The sequence below is a fragment of the Leptonychotes weddellii genome, chromosome 16 (assembly GCF_054177405.1).
Source record: "Leptonychotes weddellii isolate Sample4059 chromosome 16, ASM5417740v2, whole genome shotgun sequence".
Classification (NCBI taxonomy): Eukaryota; Metazoa; Chordata; class Mammalia; order Carnivora; family Phocidae; genus Leptonychotes; species Leptonychotes weddellii.
In genome coordinates this window covers 6,085,605-6,111,706 of record NC_138384.1, presented here as the reverse complement: position 1 = coordinate 6,111,706, position 26,102 = coordinate 6,085,605, and the positions used below count along the sequence as shown (strand labels likewise).

Here is a 26,102-nt window from a genome sequence, read left to right as displayed (position 1 = left end):
TTTAATTATACAATTATACTTCCTCCGATTATAAAGGCGTGGCACGAGTGAGAGGTGGTATGTCGTCATCACGAAGCGTGTACTGTGCTGGGGCTGACTAGCTAGCTTCACTCTCACTTCTGTCCCTTTCCTGCCTCCTTACCTTAGGCGTGTTTGGAACTTCTGCATGCCCAGCTTCCTCTTTAATAAAATGGGGGTAATAATCAAACCTCCCTCCGAGGCTGGGCTAAGGACTGAACGATTTATCAGACTGTGAGGTTTAGGACCAGAGCATTGTATTTGCTATGTAGTTGTTTGCTCTTTTTAGTTCCCCAACATTTTATTATGGATGTTTTAGAACACACAGAAAAGTTTAACAAATTGGACAGCAAGCATCCTGCAACCTGGGATCCTCTTCTATGTTTGTTTTATCACATCTTATCGATCTGTGTTTCTTTCCAATCATTCATACATCTTAGTTTTAATGTGTTTGAGAGTAATGGCAAATGTATATATGTGTCACTATTATCTTTTTATTCTTTATTTATTTTTAAAAATTATCTGTCTATCTATTTTAGAGAGAGAGCATGTGCGCATGAGTGGGGGTGGGGGTGGGGGTGAGGGCGGGGGAGGTGAAGAGCAGAGGGCGAGGGACAGGAAGAGGGAGAGAATCTCAAACAGCCTCCCCACCGAGTGTGGAGGCCGATATAGTGCTCGATCTCACCACCCTGAGATCACGACCTGAGCCAAAATCAAGAGTCGGACGCTTAACTGACTGAGCCACCCAGGCGCCCCATCTCTATTACCTTTTTAAAGCAATTCTTAACTGTTAGTTTAAATAATATGTGTGTAGAATTTGTCTTGTCCTTCCCTATAACACAATGAGCTGAGCCCTATAGGGTGAATCAGAATTTGTCAGGTAGAGGGAAGAGCAAGAGGACAGGTCAGGGGCTTCATACAGTGTCCCTCCAAATGGACATTTCAAATACTTGTTCAGATTTTAGTTAGAGGAGAGGAGGAAGAAGAGGCTGAGGGAGAGGGCAAAGAGGGGGAACTCCAGATGGCAGAGCCCTTCCTGTCTTCTGGTGCCCTGGACAATTCTGCTCTGCCCCAAACCTACAAGCCCACTTGACAAAGCAAACTCCTCGTATCAATGATCTATTGCTGTGTAATGAATTACTCCAAAACTTACTGGCTTAAAACCACAATACACATCGATTATCGAGCATGGTGTCTAAGGGTCAGGAATTAGGGAGTGGTGGGCAGTTCCGGCTCAGGGTCTCCCATACCGCTGGGGGCAGCTGCTGACTTGGGTTGTGGTCATCTCAGACTTCTTCACTCTTGTGTCTGGTACCTGCGCTGGGACCAGAGGGGGCCTGGAGTAGCGGGGGCTCCCTGGGACTCTCTCTGTCTCTGCACAGTGCCCATGCGGTCTCTCCAACATGGTGGCTTCGGGGGCGCTGGTCTTCTTGAGTCCTCTTGGGGCTCCTAGGGCATATGTCCTGAGCCAGGCAGAAGCTGTCATGCATCATCCCTTCTGAGGCATTCTATGGAGCAATTACACAGTTACAAAGACTGGCCAGGTTCAACGGAGGAACGTCCACATCACATTGTAGAAGAGTAGATGGTATGGGCGGGTAGGGGTGTCTTTGGAAAATACAGTCTCCCACAGCTGGCTTTTGAATGGATTCCCTCTCCTCAGAAGGCCGTTTAGCCACCATCGATTATTACCCAGGGATGTGGGGTCCTGTGGGGGTCTCATCCTCACCCCTAGCAGTTACCGCTGGGTGGGCAGCCCAGTTCAGACCTGTTACCAAGGTTCAGTCACTGAAAGATGTCCCCTGTGGACACTGCTGTGTGGCTGAGGGAGGTGACACACAGGGAGAGAGCCGGCCAGGGCCAGCTTTGGTGACAGGGAGGATTCAGCAACAGATGAGTCACCAGACACAAGTTATGTTTGCTTGCTCGGGCCTTTTTTTATTTTTTATTTTTTAAGTTTGAAAAATCCAGATGCCTTTCCAGGTGTGTCCTCAGTCTCCCTGTCTCCGGAGTTGCTGTGATTCTGTCAACACGGAAACTGTTTACAGTGGCAACAGCTGTGACCTTTAGAACCGGGAGGAAAGCCACCCTTCTGGATTCGGGCTGTTCTCTCCACACTTGGAGCCATAAACTATCATTCCCCCCAAAATATGGAGGATGTGGGGCAGGGGCATGAAAGGCAGCCACTCATAGGGGAAGGCTCTGTCCATCTCCTGCTAGAAGGGAGACCCCTGCGCCCCACTTCATGGCTTTTAGGGATTCTGCATCCACTGTGTGCCCCCCCAAAGCGATCAGGCCCCCCCCCCCCCGGGGGCCTTTGCACTTGCCTGAGAAGTTCCTTCTCCAGATCCTCACTTAGGGCTCCTCCTCTTCCTTAGGTCATGCTCAGATGGCACCTTCTCTGAGAGGCCATTGTGACTGCCTTATCTAAATTCCCTCTCACTTCCCCCATTATACCCATCTGCTCTGTCACAGCACTCACTGCCCTCTGGGATGACCTTGGTAATCTGTTTCCTTGTTTATGGTCTGTCTTCCCCATTAGAATGTAAGAGCCACAGGGATTTTTGGTCTGTCCCCAGCTCCTGTAACAGTGCCTGGCACACGGCAGGTGTTTGGTTAACATCTGAGCCGCAGAATGTCTGAGCCAAGAATGCACAACCATGGAAGAAAGAACGTCTTGGCCAGTCTTCCTGCCTTCAGCCTGGCTCCCTCAACCCACTGTCCCCAGTGGATTTTCCAAGCCAGAAATCCTCCAGATCACTCTTCTGTTCTAACACCTTCGGTGGCTCCCCATTGCCCCCAGGTAATGTCCAGATGGCTTAGTGAGGCTCAGCAGGCTGGGCATGAGTCAAGCCTGGCCTTCCTTTGGGGCATGTACACCCTTCGCTCCAGCAGAACTACACCCTGCCCAGAGCGCGTCATCCGTCATCCATCATCCGTGCTGCTCTGTCTGCCACTGGTTCTCTCTCCTCCTGTCCCCACTCAGCTGACAGCTCTCGCCTGCCACTGGCTTCAGAGAGAGACTCACTGCTTTCTGGAAGCCTTCCTGACCCTCTTCTCCCAAATCTGCATTAATGACTACTTTTCCCTCAACACCCCCCCGCCCTTGGTCTTCATCTGTAGTATTATAATTTTTTTAAGTAAAATACGATTTACGCTCAGTAAAGTTGACCCTTTTGGGTATACAGTATAGGAGTTTTGGCAAATTCATATAGTCGTGTAATCTCACTACAATCAAAATATAAAACAATTCCATCACCCCCCGCCCCATTCCTTTTGTAGTCAACTCCCCCGCCTCTGGCAACCAGTGATCTATTTTCTGCCTCTGGTTTTGCCTCTTCCAGAATGTCACATCAGTGGAATCTCACCATTGTAACGTCTTGATTCTGGTCTCTCTCACTTAGCATAATGCCTTTGAGCTTCACCCTTGGTGTTGTGGCTGTTAGTTTTTTCCCTGTGATCGATGCGGGCCATTTCGGTGTGTGCACGTTTGTTTATCTTTTCACAAGTTGAAAGGCATTGGGGTCGTTTCCTATTTTCAGCAAGTATGAATAAACCTGCTATGGACTCTGGCAGACAGGCTTATGAATGGACACAGGTTTCCATTTCTCTTGGGTCCGTACCTAGATGTGGGATTGCTGGGTCCTAGGATCAGCGTACGTGCGCCTTTTTAAGAAACTGCCCAACTGTTTCCCGAGGAGGCTGCACCCTTTGGGGTTCTCAGCAGTTGCTCCCCACCTTCTCCAACACTGGGCATTGTCAGTTGTCTGTAGTTTAGTTAGCCATTTTAACAGGTGTGTAACCAATTTTTTTTTTTTAAGATTTTATTTATTTATTTGACAGCAAGAGGGGGAACACAAGCAGGGGGAGTGGGAGAGAGAGAAGCAGGTTTTCCGCCGAGCAGGGAGCCCGATGCGGGGCTCCATCCCAGGACCCTGGGATCATGACCTGAGCTGAAGGCAGACGCTTAACTGACTGAGCCACCCAGGCGCTCCTGGCCTTGATTTTCAAACAGTTTAGTTTCCTAATATAACTAAGATGTACTCAGTGAAGAATATTTAAAAAACACTGAAAGCAGAACAAGTCAGAGACGACCTGTTAATGTATTGAGCAGACTTTTTAAAATATTTATTTTTTATTGAGATATGCATAAAGTTGCACAAGTTATAAGTGTAAGGCTCATTTTCATCAAGTGACCGCCACCTATAACTACAGGATCAAAAGGGAGACTATCACAGCCCCCAAAAGCCTTCCTTCTGCCCCCTCCCAGGCAAAGAGAACCACTATTCTGACTTTAAGGGCGTTGATCAACTTTGACCAACAAGCCTGGTTTATAACTAAGCTTCTCTCTCTCTCTCTGGTGCTCTTGGAAACCTCTTGTGCATCCCTCAAGACACAGTTCTGAGGTTACCTCCTCTGAGAAGTCTTCCCAGCCCTTTGGTTTATCCCTCTAACCCAACTCTTATCATTCCTTGGTAGTAAATGTCTCTTCCTGCTATCTCTCCCTTGAGTGCTGAGTGGACTGCCCTATTAGCTAATACAGGGTTAGTGGGTTGAATCATGACCCGCCCAAAAGATCTAAGTCCTAACCCCCTATACCTGTGAATGGTTTTTTTTTTTTTTTAAGGTTAATTTATTTATCTGAGAGAGAGAAAGAAGAGGGGAAGGGACAAAGGGAGAGAGAGAGAGAATCTCAAGCAGATTCTGTGCAGAGCGCAGAGCCCCACATGGGGCTCGATCCCACCACCCTGAGATCGTGACCTGAGCCGAAATCAAGAGTTGGACGCTTAACCGACTTTGCCACCCAGGTGCCCCTACCTGTGAATCTGACCTTAGTTGGAAATAAGGTCTTTGCAGATGTAATTAAGGATCTCAATATGAGATCATCCTAAATTAAGAGCCCACCTTATATCCAGTGACTGGTGCCCTCACCAGAGAAAGGAGAGAGAGAATCGGGATCCAGACACAGGGAAGAACATCACTGAAGATGGAGCAGAGGTGGGAGGGATGCAGCTCCAGATCAAGGAATGCCCGAGATGGCCAGCAGCCACCACCACCTAAGACAGAGGCACGGACAGCATTGTCCCCCAGAGCCTCCAGGGGGAACGCCCCTGCCAACACTTGGACTTCAGACTTCGGGCCTCCAGAACTGTGGGAGAATATACTTCTGTTGGCTTAAGCCATCCAGTATACAGTATTTTGTATGCAGCCCCCCAACACTAACCCACAGGGTCTGGTGTCAAGTAAGGGCTCGGTGTTTGTTGAATGAGCAAGAACCGGGTTGGAGGCTTGCTGGCCTCTGGAGGGAACGAAAGGGAATCTCCGTCCTCGGATGACCTTTCTCTGGTTGCCTCATGGAGCTTTGTGATACCTGCAGGACCCCATGGGCTGCCCACATGACATTGTCCCCCATGCCCCCACCAACAGTGACCCTGTTTTGCTCCACACCTCGGGAGGCCCCACATGGCTTCCTGCATCCAGCCAGATGTGGGATCCCATTCCTTGAGCAATAGCTGAGGCCGAATGGGCTTGGGACCCAATCCCGATCAATGATATGGGAGAGAAAGTGTGCTGCGGGCTTTGCGGGGAGTTTTCTTCTTTCTTGCTTTCCCCCTTTCTGGTCTGGCTGCCAGGAGTGGCAGATATGGAAGGAATCTTCATCCTCTTGATGTCCTCGAACTTCTGATTGCTCTGTGCCCGCCTAAAGACAGCCTTTTTGTGGAAGCTGAACAATCCAGACTCAGGCTCCAGCCATTAGAGGTCCTCAGCCGCGCAGCTCAGGAAAGAGACCCAGAGAGACTAAGTCACTTCCCTGGGGACACGGGGTAGGAACGTGGCAGAGGTGGGATTCCCACCCAGGCCTCTCTGTCTCCGCGTCATGCATTCTCAGCTGCCCCTCCACAGGAGCTCCGGTTTTAACTGTCTCTCCTGATTTTGCACGAGGCCGAGGGCCTGGGGAAGCCGCGGCTGCAGCCAAGCACAGCGGGGACGGTGCGTCGTGTGTCCACGACAAAGCGATGACTGCCTTGTCAGTGCTGGGGTCCCACTTAATCGGGAACAGTGCCCAGGACTTGGACACGCATCAGCTGACTCGCTCCTCCACAGCAACCCTAATACTGATGAGGAAACTGAGCCTCACTGAGGCTGGCAGCTCTGTGCAGACAGCGAGGGGCGGAACTGGGCTCAACATTGCTCGGTGTCACTCTGGAGCACCCCCCAACCCCAGCTCCCCATCTGTAATGTGCGCTCCCGGAATGGGACTTTGATGATTCCTGCTGCCTTCCTGGAGCCCAACGGTGCCTGGCTCCTGGAAGGCACTCAACAAGTGTTTGTCGAATGAATACATGAGCCCCAGCAGCAACCCGAGGCTTGAGAAGCCCAAAGAAAAACCGCAGGACCAGAGGCTCTTCCCACCAGCCTCAGTTTAGACAGCTGACTCCTACAACTCAATAGCAGCAAAACAACCAGATTTCAAAGTGGGCAGAGGACTTGAACTGACATTTCTCCGAAGAAGACATACAGAAGGCCAACGAAAGTGTGTGTAAAGAGACCCCACATCACTCATCACCAGGGAAATGCAAATCAAAACCAAAACGAGATAGCCCCCCCCACTTGTTAGAGTGGCTGGTATTTAAAAAAAAGGTAACGGGTGTTGGCAAGGGTGGGGAGAGTGGGGACCCCTCATGCACTGTCGGTGGGATTGCAAACTGGCGCAGCCGCTGTGGAAACAGCAAGGAGGTTCCTCACAAAATGAACACCAGAACCACCACGTGATCCAGCAATCCCACTTCTGGTATATACATCCCCAAAACCTGAAGACAGGATGGTGAAGAGGGTCGCATTCCCGTACTCATGGCAGCATTATTCACGATAGCCAAGAGGCAGAAACAATCTAAATGTCCACCAAGAGATGCGTGGATAAAGAAAATGTCATATGTACCCACGACGGTATTATTCAGCCTTTAAAAAGAAGGAAATCCTACCACTTGCCGCAACGTGGATGGACTTGGAGGACATAATGCTAAGCCAGGTGGGCCAGTCAGAGAAGGACAGCCGGTGCATGACTCGTCTCCGGTGAGACATCTAAAGGACTCAAACTTCTAGCTGCAGAGAAGAGAATGATAGTTGCCAGGAGCTGGGCGGAGGGGAGGGGGGGTTGGGGTGGTGTTCAATGGTTATAAAGTCTCTGTCACACAAGGTGAGTAAACTCTAGAGCTCTGCTATACAACATTGTGTCTACAGTTGACAATAATGTATTGCACATCTAAAAATGTGTTGAGGGCAGATATCCTGTTCAGGATTCTTGCCACACACGCATACACAATATAACACAAAAGGCAACTACAATGACAAAGGGACGCAAGGAAACATTTGGAGGGGATGGATATGTTTGTTACCTTGATTGTGGTGATGGTAACACAAGTATGTGCATACATCCAAGCTTATCAGCTTGTAGATGTTAATTGTGTGCAGCTTTTTGTATAAAAATTATACTTCAATAAAGCTGAGAAAGAAAATATGAGGTTTCTGCCCCCGCCCCCCCCCGCCAACTGCTAGGCCTGGCCTAACCCTGACAAGGTCTGGAAGCCGGCTCACAGAGGCCTGCCAGCCAGCTGCTGGGACTGGGCTTGTCCCCAGGGGACATGCACGTCTCTGAACAATGTCGGGAAAGGAAACCAAATGCAAAGGCTGTCAGGGGTTTTCTGCTCATTTTTGGCTGTGGGGGTGGAGGGGTAGGCCAGAAGGCTCCCTGGGGCACGGGGAGGGGGCTTCACTGGGGCCTGGGGAGAAAGGGGCCCAGGTTTGGAAGGCCCACCCCGTAACAATGATTATTATAATGAGAGGCTGTTACTTATTGAAAGCTGTGTTGTGCTCAGCTCTCTGTTACCCACTACCTTGAATTCTTTAAACAACTTTCTAAGGTAGGTATTTTTTTTTTAAACAGCTTTATTGAGATATGTCATATATACACAATTCGCCCTTCTAAAACGTACAGTTCAATAGCTTTGGGTATCTTCGCAGCACTGTTTGACCATCTTCACAATTTTAGAACTTTCCCTTCACTCCAAAGGGAAACCTTGTACCCCGTAGTCATCACCTCCCAGTACCTGCATGCCCTCAGTCCTAGGCAAGCACTCATCTACTTTCTGTCTCTATAGATTTGCCTATTCTGGACAGCCCAGAGGACGGAATGAAGGGGAAACTGGAGGTTCAGAGAGGGTGACTGACCAGCATAAGGTCACACAGCTAAGGAAGTGGCTTGAACCCAGGTCTCCCTGTTCTTCAAGTCCCCACTTTCCTGCTACACCGCAGTGTTCTTCTTTCCAATGACAACATTAAAAACAGTCAGCTCTGACGGTTGAAGAAGGATGCCTGCTTTAGCTTGTCTCATTTAATCCTCGCCATTGCCCGGGGGTGGGGGGGAGGGCAGATACGGTTATTCTGCCCATTTGGCAGAGAGGGAAACAAACACTGAGGGCCTAGTGGTCCAGTGCGCCATGGGGGCTAGCCAGTGGAAGAGGGTTATGGGGAAAAAAAACAATATGTACATACTGAGGACCGGCAAGGAAACACAGGATAAAAAGTTGAGGCAATGCTGATGAAAAGACTAGTTTCTTTCAGGTTATCCCTCCCCCTTCTTTCTTTTTATATGAAAAGGAAAAGAAAGTTCCCTCCACCCTTTGAGGTCACTTCCTGACCCATTTGTGAATCTGTGTGGAGTGGTTACAAATTCACTTCTCCCTGCCTGACTGCCTCTTATTAATGTTTTGGATGGGCAATGGGGCTATGAGTCCATGGGTGGTGGCACCAGACAGACCTGGGTTCAAATCCTGCCTCCACCGCCCATTGACTTAACAATCTGCAAGTCCTCCCCATGACGGGTACTTTTCTTTTTCTTTCTTTCTTTCTTCTTCTTCTTTTTTTTTTTTTGACACGGTGTCTTCTCCCCCTTCCCACTGTGCTTTGGAAAAGAAATGTCATTTTGTATTTGAGTCCTCCCAGAAGGAGGCGGGGTGGGGAGGGGCTAATGTCCCAATTATTTTGAACAAACAAGCTGAAGTTTAAGAAAAAGAGATGAGGAGCCCCAGAGATTCCTATTCATTGCACCGGATGCCTTTAGCTATTCACCTGAAGATAAACAATGAGGCAGAGAAGAAAAGCAATGAAAAAATATGAAGAAGCAAAACTGCCATGTACTGTAATCATCATCTCATGCAGGTATTTTAGCTGCCAAGATGTTGTAGGCTTACAATCGCAGGTTAAAAGGGAGTTCTTCGAATTGAAGCATGGACTACATGTTCTTCTTTTCTTGCTTGACCCCCAGGGACCAGAGAAAACTCCAGCCAGAATTAGCATCTGTTTGGACAGAGGTTAAGAGCCAAGGCTTCCAGTAGTGGTCTCCAAAACTTCTGATTGCACACAGTCTCATTTTGTCAGCAAGAGATTCAACATGCTTCCCTATACAAGCAGATTTTGGAACAGTAAATTGTACACATATATGGTTGCACCGAGGTACCATGCACATGGTGTAAGAGGTACCAAAGTAAGTGTTAAAAAGATTGATGGAAATAAATATTAAGTTGGGAATTCTTAAAAAAAAAAAAAGGCAAAGAAATTTAACCTAGAGTTAGCCACTATTTCTTGGAAATTGGCCCCATGATTCCAAGTGGCTGACGTTGTAAGAAGCCTCTCAAAGATCTCTTTAGAAAACAGGGCAGTAAGTGGTGCGTGGTGAACAGTCACTCCTGAGATGGGGCAGGGAAAGAAATGAATCTGTGGATTTCTGAAGTTGGCGAATGCGTCCTGTGGTTTCACACAGAACATTTTCAGTCGCAGCAACATTCACAGGATCAAAAAATGCTGTAACTCAGTTTCGGAGTAGCGCTGATGTGCTCTGAGGGCTCTGTAGGGGACCCTCACGCTGGCCTGAATCACCACGAGGACACGTGTCAAAGGTGCACACGAAAAGTTTAAATAACATGGTTTCGTGAAACACAAGAATGGAAGAGAGCCGTCAACTAAGTACCATAAGTCGGCATTTGACTATCTCCTCCAAGTGCTTAGAAGTTCACCAAGGGAGCCATTAAAAAACATCTTACTGGGAAACCGGGAGATCAATTCCCAATTCTACCTCCCTTACAACAAACTTTCGGGGACAGCGCTGTTTGATCCCGCCTGACGGACGGGGACACTGAGGCTGGGCGTACTTAAGTGGTTTGCCCAAGGTAGTGAGAGGTGGTCCGACACCCGCGCAGCCTCGCTGACGATTTGAAATTTCGGCCGGTGAACAGCCATCTCCAGGTGATGACGAGTTTGTTCACCGCACCTAAAAGCACCTGGATGGAGTAGGCCTCCATCAATGCTACGCCGGCGCCCGCAAGTTCTCGCTCTCCCTCGCCAGGGGCCTCGGGCAGCTCGCTCCCCCGCCCGCGGCCTCAGTTTCCTCCCCTGGCCGCGGAGGCGGGGTCCCGGGCGCGGACGAGGTGCCGGGGTGCGCGGCGCGGCGGGCGGGGCGGGGCGGCCTCGGGGCCGCGGGGGGCGGGCCGGGGCGCGGGGGGCGGCCCCCACGAGTCACGTGGCGCGCGGCCGCGGCCGAAGCAGAAGTAGCAGCGCCCGCGTTGGAGGGCGCGCGTCGCAGGGAGTGCCCGGAGCCGGGACCCGCGGCGGGGGCACGGCCAGGTGAGTGGCCCGGCGGGGCGAGAATGCACGCGGGCGCCCGGGGCGGGGGGAGGGGGTGGGGAGGCCCCGCGCCCGGAGCGGGGGACGGCGCCGGGGCGCAGCGGGCGCCGGCAGGAGCGGGGCGCGCCGTCGGGGGCCCCCCGCCCGCTGTGCCCGGGGCCGGGCGGTGGGGGCGGGGGTCGGGGCCTGGCCGCCGGTCACTTCCTCACCGGGAACGGCGCCACCTCGGCGATCCGTGCCCGCGGACGGCCCGGGATTTCAATGGGAACCCGGGAGGGTCGCGCTGGCGTTGGCATTCAAGGCTCCCGTGGCCGCGGGGCTCCGTGTGGGGTCTGGCGGTGCTTCCCGGCCGCGTCTGTGCTCAGGGCTCGCTGACTGCGGGCGGCCAGGCAGGCCCCCGGCACTTCCCTGTATTACACAGGTGGTTGCGGGTGGTGGGTAGCGGAGCGATACCACGGAAGGGGCAGCCCTCAGCCAGAAGAGATGGGGAGAGTTTGGGGGGAGTCGGGATTCCCGTTCCCACCCCACAGCTGTATGCATAATTATATGTGTTCGTCTGTGCGTTTTTCTGGTTATGGTTTGGAATCCCAACGAGGTCATTCCCCTTCCTCCCCCCGCAAAGCGGAAGAATTTGAGGGAAAACTGTCTCCTTTAGACAAGGGCTGGCGCCTGGATTCTGGTGGAGAACGGGGAGGGGCTCTTCTAGCACCCTGATCTTAAGCTAGACTGAAAGAGTCTGGTGGGTTGAGGGGGGGTGACGTGGCACAAGGCAACAGGTGGCCTTGTTAATCAACTTAATTTGAATTTCAGTTCCAGCTGTGTGACCCTGGGCACGTTGAAGAACCTCCGTGAGCCTCCGTTCCTTACCCTGGATCCTGGGGCTACTCAAACCTACATTCCAGGGCTGTTGAGAATTGGGGCCTATCTATGGAAAGGGTGCCCTGGCTAGTTCTTGACCCTCTCTGGCTAAGGGCCATGCGTGGGGCTTGGCCATCATCCTTAGCTACAGTTCTGCGGGGAGGGGCCGATTTGGGGGCCTATGCCAGGCCCAGGCCGTTAGCCTGCTGCAAAAGTGTGTGTGCCTTGTGTATCCCAGTTCAGGGACAATACTCCCTGCAGGCTTCATGGATGCAGAAACCGCCTAAAGCTGCTGCTGCTGCTGCTGCCTCCCCCAACCCAGGCCCCCACCCCCACCTCTATTGTACCCTCCTACATGCCCCCCCACCTTGAGAGTGTAATGCTTCTCTAGAAAAGGCAAAGCGGGGACCCCATGAATAGCCCTTTTGCTGGGTGGAGTTAGTGAGAAATTGCTGATAAGAAAACTTCAGAACCTTTCTTAATTTAGAAAACAGTAAAAACACAAGAAAGAAAAGCTTATCCATATGTTACCACTTAAATTAATAAAAAGTCAAGACCTGGTCTCTCCCCTCCCCTCCTCTAAAAGTAACCACTTTCCCTAGATTTATACGCAGGCAGCCTTTTAAAAAACCTGTTCTTTGATGCGTACTGGTTTGCCACTCTTTTTTCATCTATTTCGTGAATCTTTCTGGATTCCATTGCTTATAAATTTTCGTGCTGCTATCTGATAGCTGCGGAGCATTCTTTAGTGTGCATGTCCCGTGATTTCTTTAAGGGACCTCCCTCCCAGTTGTGTTCTTTTCTATTACAAATAATGCTTCTGGGAACATCTTTGTGTTTGTTCCTCACCTTGGTGATTGCTGATCAGAGCATATGCATGTTTCATGGTTTGACAGATGATCATAGGTTGCCCCCCCCCCCAAAAAAAGTGGACTCATTCACATTCCTCCCTGCCCTGGATGACACCACCTCTTCCTCCAATAAAAATCCGTTGCTGCGGGGTGGGCGTGAGATGCAGCCGTACCCACCTTCCTCTGAGCTGTTGGAGGAGCAGCTACCTCTCAGGGATGTGACTGTGCAGAGTTTAACAGAGGATTGTGCTGTGGGATTTGATATGAACTCCTCTATGGGCCTAACGTGTGCAGAGAACACTGAAGAGAAGAAACCGTCCCTGCTTCCTGGTTCTGGGTCCTTGTAGCCCAGAAGTTTATTTTGAAAAGGACTGAAAAGTAGAAATGGCAAAACCTCTTATTAAATCTCAGACACCATAAGTCATTTTGCAAAGTTATCCAGGGAGGATGAGAAACAGGACTAAAAAAGGGATTTCAAGGCCCTTTCTTTCATTTGTGCTTTTCTCTCTTTTCTTTTCTTTTCTTTTCTTTCCTCTTCTTTTCTTTTCTTTCTTTTTCTTTCAGCAGAAGCAAAATGGAAATTGCCTCTGATAGCTAGTGCTTTCCCTTGGGGAGCCAGCCTTGGAGACTTCCTTGCCTTAGTTGCTGAAGCATCAAACTCTGGAAGCCTGAGTCGGGAGCTGGCTGGATTTTGTTGGTTGACTCCAAGGATCTCGTGGCCATGAGGACCTCTTTCCAGTTCTTGGCTAGAGGCAACAGGAGAGACTTGATGTTTATAGTTGGGCCAATCCACCGGGCTTCTGAGCTGGAAGTAACCAGAATCTGGGGAAGGTTACGTCCAAGGCCTTCCCAGGGCCAGAGTCAGAAAGAAATGAAGATCCCAGTGCCTCCGGGCAGGCAGGTTTAATTGCGGGTGGAGGTGTTGTGACAGGGTGTGTGTCCCCTATTTATGCCCTGCTGCCTAGAGCCCTGGGAGGGAACTCCAGGGGCACATGGCTGGGGGGTGGTCAGCACAGTGAAGAGCTGCAGAGCTGGGACCAGGTGCAAATCCTGCTTCTGCCACTTCCCAGCTGTGTGACCTTGGACAAGGCCTTCCGCCTCTCGAGAGGGTTGGGAGGGCCAAACTAGTTACTTTCTGGCCAGATTCTGGTGCAGAATTCTTGAGTTCCAGAAGGCAGGTGCTGACAGACTGTGGGCGTGGGATTCAGACCAAGGCTCTGATCCCAGTGCTGCCACGTTTCTGCGTGACCTTGATCGTGGAATTTCCCCTCTCAGGACTTGGTTTTTCACCTCTGGTAGTTCTCATTGAGATAAATGACATAAACCAGGTATAGCAGGTGCGGGCCCCTGGGGAAAGCTAGTTCACCAGGATGAGACTGGCCACGGACGCCTTGTTCAACGGCTTGACCTGGATTACAGGGTGATGAGGCAGGAGGCTCATCCCGGAGTCTGTGGCACAGCCTAGTAGTCCTGCAGCTTGCTGGGCTTTGGCTTAAGCCAGCTCTTCTGATTAGAACACTGTTCCCTCCTGCTTTACCTTTTGGATTCAGATACCCTCTCCTCCCAGAAGCTTTCTCTGATCTAAGTAGGGGTTGAGCTGACAGGTCTGATTCCAGGTGGGCAGAGAGCAGGTGTAATTCATGGTTTTATCTCCAGATGCCTGTGGAGGTGCCTTTGGTGATGGGCAGGAGCTGGAGGGAGGAGGGGGCAAAGGGCAAGGCCTGGGCCTCTCCCCAACCCCTGATTTGCATACCAGTCCCCAGCTCAGTTCCTGGCACAGAGTTGACACTCAGCATGTTGAACAACTGGCTGATGACTATTACCTGAGGCCCTGCCAAGGGCTGGGGGCTGTACGTTGTAGCTTTCAGTCCTTCCAGCGCCCCTTGAGACTGGTATTATCCGCATTTTACAGATGAGGGAACCGAGGCCCTGCTTTTGAGCAGCGTGGCAGGAGGCTGTCAGAAGGCGGACCCAGAGTGAGGGCCTGCGTGACCTGGGCTGGAACACCTGCCTCTCTACAGAGTAACAGCTGTGGGCTCCTAATGCTGTGGCATTTGGGGGGCGGGGAGGAGGTGCACGGAACAACTGATGGGCAGTAGTAGCAGGAGCTAAATCTGGGGAGCACTGACTTTGCATCACTGTTCTAAGGGCCCCAAGATACACTATCTGGTTTAATCCTTCCAAGAACCTTGGAGATTCTTGGAAGGAGGGATCGCCCTTTAGGAGTGTGGAAATAAGGCTTGGGCTTGAGGGAGGGTCTAGAACGTCTTCCATTGGACTCCCCTCTGCAGAGCCAGGGCTCAGGCCACGACTGCAGCCGGCTGGTCAGAGGGGTTGATGGGATTCTCATCTTGTTCCAGAAGTGTCCTCTAGCTCCTGGTCACTACTGGGCTGTAGGGGGCTGGGGCAGAAGCAGGAGCACAGGTGGGCCATGAGAACAATCCAGCTGTGAGATCCTGGGAGGAGCCAGCGAGCCGGGAAGATGGGTTGCATTTGCTCATGGATTGGATGTGGGTGTGAGTACGTCCAGACAAGGATGGCTGTCGAATTTGGGACCTGGCATCTCTCCGACTGTGTGTGGGTATGAGTGGTGTTCCAGAACACCTACTGCGCGCTGAGCAGAACGCCGGGTGCCCCTCACCATCCCAACAGCGCCGTTAGAGAAATGATGCGACTGAGGCTTGCGGAGGTCATGCAGCCTACCCAGGGCCACACACCAGGCCTGGACCCTGGGGCAGCTGCGCCCTGATCTTTTCTGTCATTTTGGCTTCGTTTCCGTGCAGAGGTCTCCATAGACACATTCTGAAGTGGCTTAATATTTTTTTCTGTTCCCAACTTCACTTAGGAAGTAAGGGGATGCTGAGGAAAATCTAGGCAGAATATAAAAGGATGCTGGGGGTGGGGAGTGGGGCCAGTCTGGGCTGCTTTGGCTATTCAAATATTCTAAGCATGGAAGTGTGTGGGGAGGGTAGGGGTCACTGCCAGGCTGGGGTGATTTGGTTATTCAAAGCCAGCATAACAGTTCAGTCACTGAGGTGAGGGGCCTCCTCCCTCATGTCCACTTCTATTTAAACCTCTGTGTCCTGCATGGGTGGTCTGAGTGGTCCATGATTCCCTGCCACCAGAGCCTCCTCCTGAAACTCATCCCGATGGGCATGAGACAGGATTTTGGCTGTTAACTAATCCCCTCCCCCACCCAGTTAACAAAAACCAATTCACTCCTTTATTCTGCCCTTCCAGCGTCCTCTGCCCTCACTCCTGCCACCCCCTATTCTGCCGACAATGACCGCCCCAGTCAGCGTGGACACCCTTCCTGAGTACGAGAAGAGTCAGATCAAGAGAGCGCTGGAGCTGGGCACAGTGATGACGGTGTTCAGCTTCCGCAAGTCCACCCCGGAGCGGAGGACCGTCCAGGTGATCATGGAGACACGCCAAGTGGCCTGGAGCAAGACAGCCGACAAGATAGAGGGCTTCTGTGAGTACCCTGGAGCCCCGGCCTGTGCACTTCTCCCCTTCCTGCCTTCGCTTATTGGCTCGATACCTTATCTTCTTCTGGAAACGCAAGTGTGGCCATTCTGTCTGGGTCTCCAGTGGCGTTTAGAATAGGTGGGGGAAGTTCGGCCCGAAACGCCCTGGTGAAGCAACAGAGGCCTGCGTGGGCCAACTTGGAAGTGACATAAGGTGGCTCACCTGGGCTGGCAGGGGTGTGCGCCCTGCCTGACGGCATCGGGGATCCTTTAGTTTCTGCTGCTGGTCAAGCTCTCTGCCCTCCTTTTTTTTTTTTTTTTTTTAAAGATTTTATTTATTTATTTGATAGAGAGAGACACAGCGAGAGGGATCACAAGCGGGGGAGTGGGAGAGAGAGAAGCAGGCTCCCCGCAGAGCAGGGAGCCCGATGTGGGACTCGATCCCAGGACCCTGGGATCATGACCTGAGCTGAAGGCAGTCGCTTGACCAACTGAGCCACCCAGGCGCCCGCTCTCTGCCCTCCTGATGGCTGAATGACAGAGCTACAGAAACTCCAGGCTTGCTAGCCAAATGCCTGTTTTGTTTTACCATGAACCACAGAACCAGAGGCCTTTACTTTTTCTCCGTGTGGACAGAGCACGTCACTGAGGATTCTGGAGCTTTTAAATGAAGCTCTGGTCCTGGGGGTGGTGGTTTCTTTCCCCACCTACCTTAGATTGGGCAATTGGCTCAGTTCCTAAAGTTTCTAAGACTGTTTAACAAACGGAGTAAGGAGGCTTAAGCAATTTTCAGTTGCAGACTTGCTTTAATTTGCATTTTTTTAAATGGATTGCTTTTTTAAAAAGTCAGCATAATTGAAAAATTAAAATATACACTGGGAAAAAAAAATCAAACAATTCATTAATACATGTATCTCCTCCCCAGCCCCACCTTGTGCCCCGGGGCGAGCTCGTTACCAAGTTCTTCTGGCTTCCAGAGTATTCTGTGCTTGTATCAACATGTGAAAGTCGTGTTTTTTGCACGAATGGGTCCCTACTAAAATTTCTACACCTTGATTTGTTTTTTTAAAGATTTTATTTATTAATACATGAGAGACAGAGAGAGAGAGGCAGAGGGAGAAGCAGGCTCCCCAAGGAGCAGGGAGTCCAATGCAGAACTCGATCCCAGGACCCCAGGATCATGACCTGGGCCGAAGGCAGACGCTTAACCATCTGAGCCACCCAGGCGCCCCTTGATTTGTTTTTCTAATGATTATTTGGAGGAGGGTTCTGATCTGCACATGGGTCTGCCTGATTCTTTAACGGCCACGTAGCATCTGGCTGTGCTTCAGGGTCTGAGCCCCGGAGGTGGACACTGGGGTTATTTCGGGTCTTTTGCTATTAGCTACTGCAGCTACACTTCTATTCTTCCTTTTTTTTTAAAATAATAGCTCTATCGAGATAGAATTCACATACCCTACCCCCCAGTGAAAACGAACAATTTGGTGGTTTTTAGTGTATTCACAGGTCTGTGCAACCACCCACCACCTCCATCAATTTTAGAACTTTTCATCACCTCAGCAGGAAACCCTGTCCCTGATAGCCCTCAACCTCCTCCCCTGCCCTAAGCAACCATGAGTCTCCTTTCTGTCTCTGTAGATTGCCCTGTTCTGGACATTTCCCATAAATGGGATTCTGTAACATGAGGCCTTTTGTGTCTGGCTTCACTCACTTAGCGTGATGTTCCCGAGGTCCATCCATGTTGTAGTGCGTGTTGGTACGTCATTCCTTTGTGCGGTTGAATAATATTCCATTGTGTGGATTTTCCACAGTGTGTTTATTTGCTCATTGATGGACATTTGGGTTGTTTCTACTTTTTGGCAACTGTGATTCGTGCTGCTGTGGGCGTTCATGTACAAGTCTTTGTGTGGGTGTATGTTTTCATTTCTCTTGGGCGTATGCCTGGGAGTATAATTGCTGGGTCATATGGTAACTCTGTTTAATTATTTTAGGAACTGCCAGACTATTTTCAAGGTGGTTACAGCATTTTACATTCCCACCAGCAGTGTGTGTGGGTTATCCTTGCATGCTTTTATTCTTCTAACGTGGGCACACCTGAAGGACAGCTTCCTATAAGTGTTATTTCTGAGTCAAAAGGCAGTTTGGCACCCCCCCCCAAAAGCCCGTGAGGTACCTGTTCCCAGACTTGAATCCATGCTGCAGTGGGATTCCAAACTTGGCCATTCACAGGTGGACTCTGCTAGCTTGGCATAGTTCTTCATTTGATTTCTTTCTTTTTTTAAAGATTTTATTTATTTATTTGACACACAAAGAGACACAGCGAGAGAGGGAACACAAGCAGGGGGAGTGGGAGAGGGAGAAGCAGGCTCCCGGCTGAGCAGGGAGCCTGATGCGGGGCTCGATCCCAGGCCGCTGGGATCATGACCTGAGCCGAAGGCAGACACTTAACGACTGAGCCACCCAGGCGCCCCGGGAATTTTTTTTTTTTATTAAAAGATTTTATTTATTTATTGGACAGAGAGAGAGACAGGAGAGAGGGAACACAAGCAGGGGGAGTGGGTGAGGGAGAAGCAGGCTTCCCGCCGAGCAGGGAGCCCGATGCGAGGCTCGATCCCAGGACCCCGGGATCATGACCTGAGCCAAAGGCAGACGCTTAACGACCGAGCCACCCAGGCGCCCCTTCATTTGATTTCTTATCATGAGTGAGATTAAATAGCTTTCCAAAAGGTTTCTTCTGGCTTTGGAGCCAAGCAGGTCTTAGGTGGTACAGAGCCAGAAGCCCTGCTTTGAAAATGCCCATGTGAGTGAGCAGCCAACTTTCATCCCAATTTTGCTTGCATTTGGCTACACTTGATCTCCCAAGTGGCCCAGATACTTGTTGGAGCTGGGGTGGGGTTGGTGGCCTGCTGGGTGTGGAAGGGGTACAAATGGTAAAAGCAGGGATGCCATACTGAGAGTGGGCAGTGGGTCCCAAGCCTGACTGACAATCAGAAATACCTGGGGGACTTTTAAAAACACCAGCTCCTGGAACCTTCTCCTGAAGCTCATTCTAAGGGGCATGAGATGGGATTTTGTCTCCTGAAATCCATGTCCTGTAGTTCTCCCCCTTCGGTTAACTAAATGCAATTTTGCCCTCTCCCTGGAGCGTTTGAAGGTGACTGTCATTCACTAGGTAGTTTGGGACTCTGTATTTTAATCAGCCCCCCAGTGGTCCTGGTAATTAGCTAGGTTTGGCATGTGGTGCTCTTGAGACTTCCACCCATCCTGCCATCCCTCCTTCCTTCTGTAGTTGAGCATCCGCGCTGCCAGGCACTGTCCTAGGTACTGAAGACACGGCAGTAATCAGCTTCAAATCCTCATGGAGCCGACATTGTTGCGTTAGGTACGAGCAGCATGGGGTTTGACTTGGAGCACTGTTTGAGGAGCTTTGCTGTGTGGCCATGGGCAAGTTACATCTGCTTTCTGAGATTTAATTCTCTCATCTCTAGAAAGGGAATAATACTGGTGTCCGCACTGCAGGGTTATGGTTGGGAGTGAATAAATGAGTTAATATGTTAGAGGGGTTCAACATGGTGCATGGCATGGGCTAGGCACTCACCCATTGGGAACCCCTGCTGTATTTTTGCCATTGTTGTTGCTAACGAGTGATGTCCAGCTTGTCCAGGGTGGCAAAGTCTTGCTCAGGTGTTTGGACTTTTTCTGGAGGGCAGCAGGGATCCAAGGAAGGGTTTTCAGAAGAGGGATGACATGATCACATTTGCATTTTGGAACATGCTCTGGCAGTCCTGTGTGAGATGGATGTGTTCCTGGTAAAGAGACAGAAAAAGCCAGTTCTGGGGTAAAGAGCTTAGTAATGGTGCTCCCTGACCCCTCAGAGAGCAAGCCTTCAGGTCCTTGATAGGGACTCTCAGGGATGCATTTCCAGCTCACTGTTGTAAGGGTGATGTCCTGAGGGGGACCCCAGGACATGGTGTTCCTTCAGGGCTGTAAGTTAGTAGGACCATGCAGGTTACTGGGATGCCTGCCAGCTTGCACGAGGGAGCACGGGCAGGTGGTTTTGGAGTCCTCGGCAAGTGGTGTGTGACTTGTGGACAGGTATCCCACACACACCGGCTGCCCATGCAGGCTTGGGTGATGGTAGACACACATAGGTCCTGCTGTCTAAAGCAGGGAGTGGTTCTCCACCAGGGCGATCCCCCCGCAGCCCACTGGGAGCATGCAGCAATGCCTGGAGATACTCTTTGTTGTCATCATTGGGGATGGGGTGTGCTCCCGGCATCTAGTGGATCAAGGCCAGGATGCTGTTAAACATCTTACTATGCCCAGAACAGCCCGTAACACAAATAATACTCTAGTCCAAAGTGTCAGTGGTGCTGAGGTTGAGAAACGTTAGTTTCAAGTCACGTGTTGCTTTGCTTAGGGCCATAAAATGTCAGTGGGTTTAATAGGGTCTCTCTTTGGACCCTGTCGTGATGGAGCACTGTCATGTGTTCGGCCCATATCTGCTGTCCTATTGGGTGCTGGACTGCTGTGCAAGAGGGGGAAGGGTGGAGCCCCCGCCCCTGGTGGGGAACAGACCCAGCAACCAGCCGTTGCAGGGTTGTGTGATCAGTACCACAGTGAGGGTCTGGGCTCGGTACCGTGTGAGGAAGGACGGTTCTTACCCATCTGGCTGTGAGGGGGATGGTAGGGAATGGGGGGGGGCCTCCTCGAGGAGGAGCTTCTTGGGTGGCAAGTTGAAGGAGAGGCTACCAGGTGGCCTGCAGGCTGGCTGTCTTGAAGTGGGATCAGCAGGTGCCATTGAATATGAGTGAGTAAGTTTGTGGGTCAGAGATTTGGGCAGGGTTCAGCTGGGTGATTTTTGCCCTTTGTGGCCTGGACTCAGGTCATTTAGTGGTACTCAACTGGTGTGTCCCTTGGTCCGGAAGGTTCCAGAATCTTCACTTCCACATCTGGTGCCTTGGTGGCGATGGGTGACTGAGTGCCTACTGCCTGCTAGTCCCAGAGTAGTTGGACTTAACACGGTGCTTGGCATCCCCCCGGCGGGTGTGTTCCAAGAGTCCTCAGCAGAAGCTGCAGGGCTTCTTATGGCTTAACCTCAGAAGTCCCAGAATGTCCCTTGTACCAGCTCAGGTCACCAAGGCCAACTCGGGTTCAAGAAATGGGGAATCTCCTCTGTGAGGAGAAGCCTGCATGTGCAGGGTGGGAAGGAGCTGGGAGTGGCTGGTTACCATGAGAGCACCTGGACCCCGGATCCTGACTTGCAGCTCAGATCCCCACTCCGCCACCTAGTAAGCGTGTGAACTGAGGCACTCCATGCCTCAGTTTCCCTATCAAAGTGAGATAATTGCTCCTATCCAATATGAATTAGATGAATTTTAGGATAGACAAGAATTAAGTGGATTTTATGTACTTTTTTTTAATATGTGGGAGATTAGAATGTAATACAATAAAAGAAAAAGGGGAAAAGACACTGGTGGGGAGTCCCAAGGCCTGGCTTCTAATGAAGACTGTGGATCTTAAGCCACTCACCTCTTGGCTGTCAGTTTCCCTCTTGCTTTCCAAGGGGGCTGGTAAGATGGTGACTGGGATTCCTTCCAGTCCTGGCCTCCTGAAGAGCCTCTGAATATAGGGAGGGAGCTCATGGGACAGCCGGGAAATGCTGTGTGTGTGGTTTTTCTTTCTTCCAGGGGCACCAGCTGAGTCTCCAGTAGAAAGGAGCCCACTTGGGGCCCTTGCTGGGTTAAACCTTTAGGGTCCTCTTGCATCTTCTGCATTTGGGAGGCCTGGAATGTGTCTCGGGAGCTGACGTGCCGCCCCCGGTTTGTGGAGTCCGAACAGGGTTGATGCGGCAATGAGCTGCCTTTGAGGGTGTGGACTGTGGCCGTTTCGACTGAGTCGGCTTGTATCCCGAAGTTTTCAGTTGCACTTACTCATGTTTTCTCCATCTGCTTATTTTTGCCAAGTTGTGGCTGCCCATGAATTGAGGAATTCTCAAAAATAGGAGCTGTCCCGTTGCCCTGGTGTGGGGTTCTTGGCTTGTCCCCCTGACAATGACGAGACCTGCCTCTAACGAGTGCTCTCTGTGTACCTCTCAGTGTGGCAGCACATCACACACACCAGCTCGTCAGCTGCTCACAGTGAACCTGGGAGGCAGGCATCCGCCCTGCACTATTGAAGAGGACACGGAGTCCTGGGGAGTCTAAGAGATGCGCCCAAGGCCACACAGCCACGACCGGGCACAACTACAATTTGTACCCGTTCTGTCTGCCTTCAGAGTCCCACCTCCTGGTGCTCTTAGCTGTTTCAGTTCCGTGCGTGATGGAGAGCACCCCGCTGGCGACCCAGGAACAGCAGCTCCGCTCAGACCGCGTTGTTGACAACGGGAGGGAAATGCATCCATTCCTTCTGTGCGCACAGGACACGCTCTGCGGGGTGCTGGAGATGCCGGGGGAGGGGTGGGACTCTCGACGTGCCCTGGTGAGCAGGGAGACAGGCGTGCCAGGGGGCTGCACAGTGTGGACAGGTGCTGACAGCCAGGGCCGGTGAAAGGGTGGCGGTTCTGTTTCTCTGCTAATTCTGAAATCCATCCTGGGGCTTCATAGCCATTAAAAAAAAGAATATTTTTGAAAGTTGTTATCTTATCAGAAGGTTTTCAAAACAATGGAGAAGTGGCTGTTTTTCCACTGGCATCCTCCATCTAAGAAGAAATCCACATTCCTTCAGACATCCCATCAGAGATAAGACTGAGCCAACATCCTCAGTATCTGTAAACTTATTTGTTGATTTAGATGTGCAGTTATGGTACATGATAGCACAGAGTCCAGAGCCCAGGTGCCTGGGGTCCAATCCCAGCCCTGCCACTTAGTTGGAGTGTGATCTTGGGCCACTCATCATCTCTTTGTGTCTCCATTTCCGCATCTGTAAAAGGACTAATGAAAGAGCCAATTGCACGAGACTTTTGAGAACATTAAATGAATGCATGGGAAACGCTTGCTACGTTGCTGAACACCCTGGAGGCAGATGCTCGACTATTAGCTGCTCTTGTCATCCGTGTCATGATTATTGTCATTGTCCTCATCAAACATAAAGGCAAGCGGTATTGTAGAAAGGATGAGATCAATGTTAGAACTTCCACTTACATAGTGATTTTCCTTCCTGGTTCCCTTCTGGGGTATACTCCATGATAGAGACTGCTGGTATAAAAAATAGAATTGACCTTTTCATTTATTTTTTTTTAAAGATTTCATTTATTTATTAGAGAGCGCATGCGCGGGTTGGGGGAGAATGTGGAGGAGCAGAAGGAGAGGGACAGGCAGACCCTGTGTTGAGCGCAGAGCCTGATGCAGGGCTCGATCTAACAACACTGAGATCATGACCTGAGCGGAAATCAGGAGTTGGACACTTAACTGACTGAACCACCCAGGCGCCCCAACCTTTTTATTCTTCTTATTGGTTCAGACCTGCTTGTATGCTGGATGGTTGAGGAATTGGTTTCTGTGGTTGTTCAAGGGTTTTCTGTCCTGGATCATGATCATTTGATGTTCTTAGAATTTGTTCCTTTGTTGATTTAGCAAATGCTCAAAGAGGACTGAGTGTGTGTCGGGTGTTACACTGGTCACTGGGGATGAAGTGGTGAGTGGGACAGTGGAGATCCATAAAGGAGCCTCTAGTGCCTATAGTTTCATGGGAAAGAAAAAGCCAAACTAATCATTCCATCATTTTGGATTGTGATGGATGCTAGGAAGGAAAGAAACAGGGCACTGGGACAGAGTGACCAGTGAAGAACACTGTTTGTAGGGCAGGTCTCAGAGAAGCCTCTCTGTGGAGGTGACATTTGAGCTGAGACTTAGTGGGTGAGAAGGAGGGAGCCAGGGGAAGCTCTGTGGGGAGAGCATTCCAGAGAGGGCATGGCAGCAAAGCTTCTATGTTAGTCAGGGACAAAGTGCAGTGACAAATGATTTCTTCATATAGTACAAGTTTCTCAGCCAAGTCATGAAACAGTGGGTGGGATTGAGGGGTGGGGCTCTGCTGCCTGGCAGCACCGTGATCCCCTAAGACTTCCGAGGCCACCTCAGGATCCTCTGTGTCCAGCCAGCATGCAGAGGAAGAGGAAGAATGGAAGACGCCTTAGAGGGTTTTATGGGCCAGGCCTGCAAGGTGGAAGGTGCCCAACTTCCGCAGACCAGAACTTGGCATGTGACCAGCTGCAAAGGATCCTGGGAAATGTGGCCAACCTGTGTGCCATTAAGAATGGGAAATGGGTTTGGAGGGCATCTTGCAGGCTCTTCCATGGCCCCTAATTTTGGAGGGGGCAGAGGTGGCTGTAACAACCCCACGGATGCCTGGAGGACAGAATGATTGTAGGGGCTTGCTTGGGGGGTGGGTTCTTGTAGGAATCCAAGAAAATGAACAGCCTGACCCTGTAAGTGGCCTTCGTGGGAAGGGGAGGTGGTGGCACTGAGGACTCACCATCCTGTCGGTGGCAAGAGCCCCTGGAGGTGGCTCCTCTCCATGGACTGGTCTCCCTTACGTGTCCTGGTAGCCATGGCTGGATTCCCCAGCAAAGCCTTTCTCCAGCTTGACTCCCTGTGCGGCCCCTTCCGGGAAGCCTGAGGTGTCCCCGCCCCCCCCCCCCCCAGGGATGGGCTCCTGGGGGAGGCCTGTGATTGGCCGGGTCTTTTCGAGCCAGTGCACAGGGATTGGCTCTTTTGAGGCCATTGTCCTCTCTTGGGTGTGGGCAGGGTAGGTGACCTCTCCTGTTGGAGAGCGTAGTCTGGCAGCTTCAGGACTTATGGGCCGGTGGGGGGGGTGTCCCTGTGATGGGTTGAATTGTGACCTCCCCCCAGATTCATACTTCAAAGCCCTAACCCCCTGGTACCTCAGCACGTGACCTTATTTGGCAGTAGGATCTTTGCAGAGGTACTCATTAAGGTCATGCTGGTGTTGGGTGGGCCCCCAGTCCAGTATGACCGTGTCCTTACAAGGAGAAGAGACACACAGAGAAGGCCCAGTGACGAGGGACGCGGGGCTGGGAGTGGTGTATCTACAGGCCGAGGCACGCCACTGGTGCCAGAAGGTGGGGGAGAGGCACGGAACAGATTGACCCTCTCAGCCGCCAGCAGGAACCAACCCTGCCAACACCTGATCTTGGGCTTCCAGCCTCCAGGGCTGTGAGACAGTAAACTGCTGTTGTTGAAGCTACCCGGTCCGTGGTATTTTGTTATGGAGGCCCTAGCAAACGAAGACACTCCCCTTTAAAAGGGGCCTAAGGGACGGCGGGCTGAGCATGACCAGAGGTGTCCATCTGGCTGCAGATATGATGGGCAAGTTGGAGTTTGTTGTAAAAGAATTTAGGGCCTTTGCTTTATTTCAAGGGTCCCCTTGCTTCCTAGCTACGCTGGTCTTGACCCGGGCCACAAGGACTGCGTAGGTTTGACTCCTGACTCTCTAGCTTTTTAGCTGTGTGACCTTGGGCACGAGACTTAACTCTCTGTGCCTCTGTTTGCTCATCTGCAAAATGGGAAGGTTGGTAGTGCCTGCCTTCCAGGGTTGTTAGGAGGCTCAGATGTGTGCCTGTGGGTCGATCACTGAGGCACCTGGGAAGCCCTCTGTAAGGTTTGCTCTTGGCCTTACGGCTCATGCTCCTTTCCTGTCTCTTGGAAGTACATCCCGTGAATTCTCTCCTCCAAGCAACCAAGCCTCCCCTTTGAAGGACCCTGTGTACGTCAAGTGAGTTGTAGTCGGTCCACTTTGGTGCTCCATCTAGGGAGGGAGCTGTTAAAAGCGATCTCTTGGTGAATCCTTTTAGAAACTCGTCCCCACCTCCCACCATCCAGTGGATCTTAGAAATGAGCATGCATTTTTCACACATCAGGGTAGCAGAGTGACATGTCTTGGGTTGTCTTGGAAGAGACCTAAGTGCCGTGCAGTTTGAAGCTGAAGCCAGAAATCCTGGTGTCAGCGTTTCCTGCCCTCTGGCAGGGCCTGACCTGGAGCCAGACGCTCAGTGGTCCTTCCTGCCCAGACTGTGAGCTCCGGGCGGCAGGGTCCCGTCTGTCCTGCTGACCAGACCAGCGAGGAATCCCCAGCGCTCCGCCTGTGCCTGGCCCACAGCGGGTGCCTCCCGATATGTGTCCGGTGGACGGATCCGGGAAAGGACCTAGATGCCCCTTTCGGCCCCCACCTGCCTTTTTCTCCCCCCAGAGACGGTAGGATCTGGGGTTAA

General features: G+C 51.4%; 1 protein-coding gene and 1 long non-coding RNA gene across 2 annotated transcripts in view; both read left to right on the top strand.

Annotated features, from left to right (window-relative positions):
• Positions 1 to 2,498: 2,498 nt before the first annotated feature.
• On the top strand, positions 2,499 to 6,811 carry LOC145717515 (uncharacterized). Its single transcript, XR_014140783.1, has 2 exons — positions 2,499 to 2,821; positions 4,646 to 6,811. It is a non-coding gene; the product is annotated as an uncharacterized LOC145717515 (long non-coding RNA).
• A 3,760-nt stretch (positions 6,812 to 10,571) lies between these two features.
• The window catches only part of PLCG2 (phospholipase C gamma 2), a 143,268-nt gene continuing 127,737 nt past the window's right edge, over positions 10,572 to 26,102 (top strand). Inside the window, exons 1-2 of the mRNA XM_081807867.1 lie at positions 10,572 to 10,698; positions 15,648 to 15,882. Of these exons, the coding sequence (XP_081663993.1) occupies positions 15,690 to 15,882 (193 nt within the window). The 5' untranslated portion in view covers positions 10,572 to 10,698; positions 15,648 to 15,689. The remainder of the gene's footprint in view (positions 10,699 to 15,647; positions 15,883 to 26,102) is intronic.